At 30.7% G+C, this 9,314-nt stretch overlaps 1 protein-coding gene across 1 annotated transcript; it reads left to right on the plus strand.

Moving 5' to 3' along the window:
• The first annotated feature begins 4,392 nt into the window (after positions 1–4,392).
• On the plus strand, positions 4,393–8,614 carry LOC114263981 (5'-adenylylsulfate reductase 1, chloroplastic). The gene is made up of 5 exons (XM_028204570.2): positions 4,393–4,816; positions 4,941–5,102; positions 5,958–6,087; positions 7,149–7,953; positions 8,050–8,614. Exons 1-5 carry the CDS (start codon positions 4,744–4,746, stop codon positions 8,278–8,280), a joined length of 1,401 nt encoding a protein of 466 aa, XP_028060371.1. The 5' UTR covers positions 4,393–4,743; the 3' UTR covers positions 8,281–8,614.
• Positions 8,615–9,314: the final 700 nt, after the last annotated feature.

Consider the following 9,314-nt stretch of genomic DNA (forward strand, 5'->3'; position numbering starts at 1 on the left):
CACAACCTAAGAATTGTTTACATGATTGTTTAAAACTAGTTCTATCACTATACAAAATTATACTTATAATAGTAGAGAGATTTAATATATATATATATATATATGTATGTATATTTGATACTAATAAAATATTTTAGTATTTACATTCAGTAACAAATTATACATATACAATCTAAATGGTCTAGTTCGGCTCCAATTGGATTTGTAACTATAAAATCACATACCAAACCGTGAAGTACGGTTGGCCTATGTCAAAACCGAATCGTGCATTGAGAAAATCAAACTAAACCGTGCGATTTGGTTTGGACTGAACCGGTTTACAATTTTTTTCAGTTTTTATGCTCAGCCTAACATATATTCAGTAATATATTTCCAAATAAGATTAAATTTTTTTTTTCTATCCTTTCTGTTTACATATTTTTGGTCTAATGTGGAAAGAAAAAAGAGTACTAAAAATTTTCACATTCAAAAGATGTCTATGAAAAAATCTAGTTTTGGAGTTTGATGTGTGTATTGATATCCATATTAGTCATTTTGTTTAATAGTAAAATTGTAAAAAAAATTATTCATTAAGTAAATGGTGTGTGAAAATATAATTACCCATCAAAATGGGTTAATTTATTACTATATGCCAAATAATTAATATATTTGGATCAATAATTAATTACTAGTGGGTCAAATTTGGAAAAAGGGACGAAACTAAAGAGGAATAAAATATAATTAGTATCAAATTTTAACTGTTAGATGCTAATATAATGCATAATCCAACCATTGCAATATGGCTCAATTTATTTGCAAAACCAAAATCTTAAAGCAAGGAGGTCTTGTAATATATATGTCAAGTTTATGATAAGTTTTTGAAAAATAAACATTTATGTGTTCAAAAAGAAAATAATTTTTATTTTTCCTTTTACTGTATTCAATTGTGATAGAAAATGTAAATCTCACAATCATTATTATACAAAAATAATTTCTTTCAATTCATTTCCCCAAAAAAGTACAAAATTATAAATCCTAACAAGGTTAAAATTATTTAGGATAAATCCCAAATAGACCTCCTGAGTTAAAATATGAATTGCCCTTTATGATTTGAAAAATTATATCTTGCCTCTTGAAATTTTTAATTTCATAACAAATAATCCATTTTATTAATAAATTATCAAGTCAATTAACAGTTTTTAATGATATTAGAAATATATTTCAATTAATAATTCAAATAATTTTATTATTATATAGAAGAGTAATTAATAATTTATTTTTGTCAATTTCTTCTGTTACACAAATTTTTTTGATAGGGGCATTTGTAATTTTCAAATTACAGGAACAATATATATTTTAAGTGTATCTCAAGAAGTATATTTGTAATTTATCCAATTATTTCTAAATATAAATTGCTTGCAAATTGCATCATTAGCGTAAAACTAAATTATTTCTATTTTTTCCTTTTCATATACATTGATCTTCTTTGAGATGTGAAAAAAATATATAATAAGCTCCATAGTTTTGATATAACCATGCTGACCTTCCTTTTATTAAGATTAAAAACACCGAAACTAATACAAATGCTATAAAGATCTAAAGATATACAATGCAAAGATATACAAAATAAAATATATATTTTAATATAAAATTATTTTTTTATTCTTACGATTACCGAATTTCTAATGAAAATAAGAGCAAATGCTATATAAATTAAAATCTTAAGAAAATTCAATATAATTATACAAAATTTACAAGACTTATTATTTTTAAGAAAAATTAGTTAAACATCCGTCTCTAACTTTGTATAGTAGGAGAGATCCAAGATGTTTTTTTATTCGTTAAGGTCCTTTAATAAAATTTCTTTGTAAAATCAGATAAATTTCTTTTTGTTGAGGCAAAATTTCTCTAAATTGGGCCGAAATTTATTTGAGTCGGGCACATATTTCTCTGAGTCAAATTTTCTCTATGAAAATATTGAAGGTCCCTAACTACTATGAAAATATTGTATGTCCTTTATCTTATAAAATTTTAATATCAGGGACCCTAAAAAAAATTTCTCTTATTTTTATTTGGGTTTACAAATACACCCCCATGCAATGTTTTAAAAACCGGACCGGTGAGTGAACCGGAAAAATGATCGGGTGGACGGGTCACCGGTTCAACCGTCGGGTTGAACCGGAATCGAACCGTGACGTCATAAATATATTAAAATTATATTTAAATAAAAATATAAGTAATAAAATTATAAATTAAAAATTTTAATAATCTTAAATATTTCTCTTAATATTTTTTTTATTAAAAAATATAAAAATATATTTAAAAATATTATTAATTTTAATTTTGGAAGAAGAAATCAAATATTCAATATTCAATATTCCCTCCATATGATTTTAATTCAAATAATTTGATTGAAAGAAGAGCAAAAATTTTGGAGGGATATCAAAACTTTAAGTTTCCCTCCAATAGATTTGATTGAATCCCACATAGATTTCTTGAGTTTTTTTGGAAGAATTTTTTTCTTATAAATAGATAGAGGCTTTCACAATAATTTCAAGCTCTCAATGGGATTCCTCACAAGAGGAGACCCTTAAAAGAGAGTTTTCAATTAAAATTTTATTATATATATATAATATAATATATATATATATATATATATATATATATATAATATAAGAAAGAAAGAAAAGAAAGAAAGAATAAAAAGAAGAAAAAAAAATTCAAAAATTCGTGACCGCCGGTTTTCTCGGTTCTCCCAAAATAGGCCGGTTTTACACTGCGACCGGTTCTATGGGTATACCCGGACCGGAACCTCGACCGGTCGGCGGTTCAACCGGTTGAACCGGCCGGTCCGGTCCGGTTTTTAAAACCATGCCCCCATGTGATTTATTTAAAATACAAATTACCCTATATATTTTAAAAATTACATTTTGTCTCTAGATTTTTTTTTTTAATTTGATAACAAATATTCATTTTTATTAATAAATTATCAAGTCAATTAATAATTTTTAATAATATCATCGATATATTTCAGTATATAATTCAAGTAATTTTATTATATAAAATAATGATTAAGAATTTTATTTTTTAAATTATATGAGTCAATCCATATTTTATACAAATTTCAAAATATATACTAGGTTAGAGCATCCCCACCATGCCCTAAGGCCCCGTTTGTTTTAGGCTATAGGGAGGGTATTGGGACTAGTAATACCAAGGCATTACTAATGCCCTTATTTGTTTGCAGAGATAGCCTTGGGACTATTAGTCCCTTGGTATTACTAATACCCTTGGAAGGAGGATTGGTAAGGAGAAAGTAGAGATAGTATTAGAAAATAGTGAGGGGATTAGAAATTTTTTTATTTTTTATATATTGGGAATTTTTTTTAAATATAATGTTTAATTTTTTATATTTTTACATTTTTTTATTATTTTATATAAAAATAATTTAACAATTCCGCATTATTAATCCCCTCACTATCAATCCCCTTACTAACAATCCCCTCACTATTAATCCCTTCACTATCAATCCCCTCCATTCTATCTCCCAAAACAAACGGGGCCTTGGTATTACTAATATCCTTGGAGAGGGGATTGGTAAGGAGGAGGTAGAGATGGTATTAGAAAAATAGTGAGGGGATTAGAAATTTTTTTATTTTTTATATATGGGAATTTTTTTTAAAATATAATTTTTAATTTTTTATATTTTTTTATTTGTTTTATTATTTTATATAAAAATAATTTAACAATTCCTCACTATTAATTCCCTCACTATCAATCCCCTCACTAATAATCCCCTCACTATTAATCCCCTCACTATCAATCCCCTCCATTCTATCTCCCAAAACAAACGGGGCCTTAGGCCCCTTTTGTTTGGGATTATAGGAAGGGGATTGGGATTACTAATACCTTATTATTACTAATACCTTACTTGTTTTGAGAGATGACCTTGATACTACTAATACATTGGTATTACTAATACCCTTGAAAGGGAGATTCATAGTGAGAAGGTAGAGATGGTATTAAAAAAATAGTGAGGGGATTAGAAATTTTTTTATTTTTTTTATATTAGGAATTTTTTAAAAAATATTAATGTTTAATTTTTATATTTTTTTATTTGTTTTATTATTTTATATAAAAATAATTTAACAAGCCTCTCACTATCAATCCCCTTACTATTAATTCCCTCACTATAAATCTCTTCCATTCTATCTCTGAAAACAAACGGGGTCTTAGTGTATTTTATTTATCCCAATAATAAATAAGGTCAAGTTTGACATACCTAAAATAATTCATCTTTTTATCTTTTTTTTATCACATTATCTCTTTATTTTTTTACCCATCTTTTCATAAAAAGATAAAAATTATAGGGACACTCTAAATGATGAGTACAGAAGGATCGCAGAAGAATCTAAGGACATTAATCATTGAGCGGTCTTCCTCTTCGGGCCGCGAAGTGACGAAAGCGCTGAGCCATGAACTCGACGATAAGCCAATAATAAATCGCCACGTAGGACGAACAATAAAGCCACGCAAAAGGGTTCTAAAAAGCGTCTAGGTTCAATGAACCTGAAAAGGCCGCCCTCTTCGGTGCTCCACTATTTAACCTCTCCCCGTCCATTTCTCTTCCCAAAAAAACAGTCCCAACAAAATAAAAATTCACTCTCAAAAAACACAAACACACGCATCCAAACCTCTCATCACATAAAGCAGTTTCTAGAGAGAGAAAGTCTGTAAGCAATTTCTAGAGAGAGAAGCTCTGTAATGGCGTTGGCTGTTACTTCTTCTACTTCTATTGCTGGCTCTATTGCTTCTCGCTTCAATGACCATTCCAAACGTATGTTTATGTTTATCTTTGATTTTATGTCTGAATTGTGAATTTATTGATTTTTTTGGATTTGAATTGTGGCTTGATTTGGTTTTTTTTCTTTTTTTTAATGGTTTTGGGGTCGATTTTGCAGTTTCATCACAGGTTGGTTATTTTCAGCCATTGGATCGGAATCATTCTCAATCGGCGGCTTTGAATTATTCTCGGAGGAGGAGTTCGGTGAAGCCGTTGAATGCCGAACCCAAACGGAACGATTTGATTGTCCCTCTCGCTTCAACACTCGTTGCTCCTCCTGGTACGTATGTTCTCCCTATATTCTCTCTCTAAATTATACATATTCTACCCCTAATTTTTTTTTTTCAATTTGGCCGTTCATTTTTCTAATTTACTCTAAAAAATCAAAGCTCCATTTGGTTTAATTTTTTAAAAAAGTTTTGAGTTGTACTTTGAAAGATACTTTGTTGAGAAGAGTTTTAAAAATTAAAAATTTATTTAGGCATGAGTTTTGAAAATAATTTTTGAATAATTTATAATTTTTTTGTTTTTTTATTTTTAATGGGATAAATGTGTGGAAGAGAAAATTTAATTGATTGATGGATAAAATGTGAATGAATAAGAAAAGAGGGGAGAGAGAGAAAAAGTGATTGATGGATTTATTAATAAAAATAAAAAGAGACGAGAGAAAAATAATTTTAAAATGAGTTTTGAAAATTAGTAACTCAAACATGTCTTTTTGATTTTTTTTTTAAAATCTAAATGTTAATTTAAAAACTAAATAAAATGGTACATAAATGTTTAAAATTAGACAAAAAAATAATACATTTACAGTCACGTAGTATAAAAATATTTTATTATACATAAATCGCACTTCTACCCAAATTTTAATATAATAATATGTCTTTTATATCAATGTGGCAAATGTGGCAATTATAGTGACAATTTTTTTTATCTAATTTTTAGTACAAGTTAACTTTAGAAGTAAATTGGGTTATAGAATTTAGAAGTAAATTAAAAAAAAATTGAAACGTAAAGGAGCTAAAGTGAGAAAATAGAAAATAAAGAGGCTGCAAAGTGTAATTTATCCTTATACATATCTATTAGTGGGATGTGTAATGACGGGTTTGGCCCTGATGTGGTTTTGTAATTGCAGAGGTGGCAGAGAAAGTAGAGGTGGAGGAGGACTATGAGCAACTGGCTAAGCACCTTGAAAATGCTTCTCCTCTTGAAATTATGGATAAAGCCCTTGAAACATTCGGGAATGACATTGCAATTGCTTTCAGGTAATTCTTTTTCTCTCTTATCCCATTTTTCAATTTGAGATCCTGAAAAAACAAAAAACAAAAAAGTTTGATGGAGTCGATACAAGTTGAGTTGTCATTGATTTATTAGTTAAAAGGAAATGAAAATTATTGGGAGCAGAACAAAATGCATGAATCAGATGATCCTAAGATGTTACACCAAATTAATTGATATGTAAACTTTATGTTAATTTTCTAAGGAATTAGTAGTAGAATTGAAGTCAATAGGCATTTTGTTACAGCTTTAATTTTATTTGTTTAAGTTTTTAGTTGTGAATCTCCTTAATGGGTTCATATCTTCAAATTTAAGTAAAAATATGGTAGTGTTCCATTTTCAGGAACAGACATTTAAATACTGAATTCGTGTGTATGTTTATGTAGCTTAAACTTCATTTCTATCACCGGTCCTTGTTATTCCAATCCTAGTAGTAGGTGCAAATGCAATGCGTTTGTAATTGTACATCTAAACTTTTAAGTGGTTTAACGAATGAGCATTGAATTAGAAAATGGTTTAGTAGTTACTTTTAATATGGAGCTTTAGCCATTACCAATTTTAGGGGTATTTTGGAAAAGAAAAAAGCATGACAAAGCTTCTGAGTTTTGTGTTTTATATAATGGAATAGATTAGATCAAAAGATGCCGTGAGGCAGTCTATGCAGATTAAATCAAATTGGACACTTGAGCTCCCAAAAGATTCTTTTCGATTGTTACAGTCGAAGTCTGGACCAAATGCTTTATTTCTGTCCTAGTTGGTCCTCATTCCACATTAGAAGTATATTGATTTTTTCCCAATAAATGATTACTGTTTTGGTTGAATTCTCTCTTCTATTACAGTCTTATATTACTTGTTACTTCTGAAGCGAGATTTGAATTTTGTAATTTTTTATTGTTAAATGAACAGTTGTCAAAATCTGAATGGTCCTTTGGTCAATTTTTTTTACCATCTTTGTACATAGATGCCATGCATATAAAGAACAATAATATTAGCAACCTTTTGATTCAAAGATTGAACTGTGTCTGAAAAACTGCTCGTCTTTTTGCAGTGGTGCCGAAGATGTAGCTTTGATTGAATATGCACACTTAACTGGTCGGCCATTTAGGGTATTCAGCTTGGACACCGGGAGACTCAATCCAGAAACATATAAATTCTTTGACACAGTTGAGAAGCGTTATGGCATTCGCATTGAGTACATGTTTCCTGATGCCATAGAAGTTCAGGCCTTAGTAAGGAGCAAAGGACTGTTCTCTTTCTATGAGGATGGTCACCAAGAGTGCTGTCGTGTGAGGAAAGTGAGACCCTTGCGGAGGGCTCTTAAAGGATTACGTGCCTGGATAACTGGGCAAAGGAAAGATCAATCTCCGGGTACTAGGTCAGAAATTCCTGTAGTCCAGGTTGACCCTGTTTTTGAGGGAATGGATGGTGGGATTGGTAGCTTGGTGAAGTGGAATCCAGTGGCAAATGTAGAGGGACATGACATTTGGAATTTTCTTCGAACCATGAATGTGCCTGTTAATTCATTGCACTCTCAAGGGTACATCTCAATTGGGTGTGAGCCTTGCACGAGGCCGGTCCTACCGGGGCAACATGAGAGAGAAGGAAGATGGTGGTGGGAAGATGCAAAGGCCAAGGAGTGTGGCCTCCACAAAGGAAATATCAAGGACAAAAATGTCAGTGGAAGTGGAAATGGGGCTGTCCACGCCAATGGGACTGCCACAGAAACCGATATATTTGATACCCAGAATGTTGTGAACTTGAACAGGAAAGGGATGGAGAATTTGTTAAAATTGGAGGACCGTAGAGAGCCTTGGCTTGTTGTTCTCTACGCACCTTGGTGCCAATTTTGCCAGGTAAACATTATATTCCTAATCAAAATGGTTTAGTAACTCTGAACATGGGTTTTGGGATTCCACTCTTAACATAGTGTTGTTTGAAATTGTGAGCAGGCCATGGAAGGATCATATGTTGAGTTGGCTGAGAAGCTAGCAGGGAGCGGTGTGAAGGTGGGAAAGTTCAGAGCAGATGGTGAGCAGAAGGCATTTGCACAACAAGAATTGCAGTTAGGGAGTTTCCCGACAATACTCTTCTTCCCCAAACACTCTTCTCGGCCCATAAAGTACCCCTCCGAGAAGAGAGATGTCGATTCGTTGATGGCTTTTGTGAATGCTCTGCGATGATAATAATAATAATCTAGGTCTCATTTATTCACGAATCTACAAAAGTGGATTGGAAATATGAATACACATCAACTGGAGGGAAGGACCAGAGTGCACCTGGAATTTTATTGAAATTCCATTGCTGCTTAGATGCAGCAATGTGGTGGATGTTGATTTTTGGTTTTTTTGTATGTTCATTTGTTAGGTTTCTCTCTTTCTGTCTGCCTGCTCTAGGTTTTTCATTTTTATAGCAATTCTGAGAGATAAAGGGGGTTTGTGATGGTAAATATATGTAGTTATCAATCATGTTCCTGTGAAATTGAGCTTCAGAGGCTTGATTTTGGTGTTTACCAAATTATACCGTACCATTTATTGCATATTGATACAATACCAATCCTTGAGCCAATGTTAAGAGGTGGCTCTGGCTATTTTCCTTGAGACAAAGGCAATTATTAACATTGAAATATCAAAAACAAATTTATTTTTTATTATTTTGCTTATGCATAAATGACAATAAACCCCCTAAACTATCACCCATTTGTATTTTGTCCCCATAACTTTAAACTCAACAATTAACCACTTCAAAATATTACATTGCTGCACTTAATCCCTTTTTACACATGGGATAGTTCTAAATGCACCCCAAAAATTAAGTCGGGCATCCCATTACTTGGAACACCCAATTGAAAAATTAAATATTTATTTATTTATTTGGACACCCTAAATAATATTTATTATAACTTTAAAAATAAAAGATACCTAAAAATTTTACTTTCTACACCCCAAATCTAATAGGTTTTTCATCTAGACACTCCGTGCTAACAAATTATATATGTTCGAATTCTTAATTTCAAACCCTACAAAGTTTCTTTGGATACTCAATAATGAACAAATTAAATATGTTCGGATACTCAGTCCAAACAATAGAAAATTAGTTATAACATTTTCATCTGAATGCTCAGTGTCGAACAAATTGCATATATGTCTAGATACTTATGTAAAACATATGGAAAATGTATGGCTTTAATTGATATTTTCTCTATGAATTACAAGTA

The sequence above is a fragment of the Camellia sinensis genome, chromosome 9 (assembly GCF_055761805.1).
Source record: "Camellia sinensis isolate YWXY chromosome 9, ASM5576180v1, whole genome shotgun sequence".
NCBI classification, from domain to species: domain Eukaryota; kingdom Viridiplantae; phylum Streptophyta; class Magnoliopsida; order Ericales; family Theaceae; genus Camellia; species Camellia sinensis.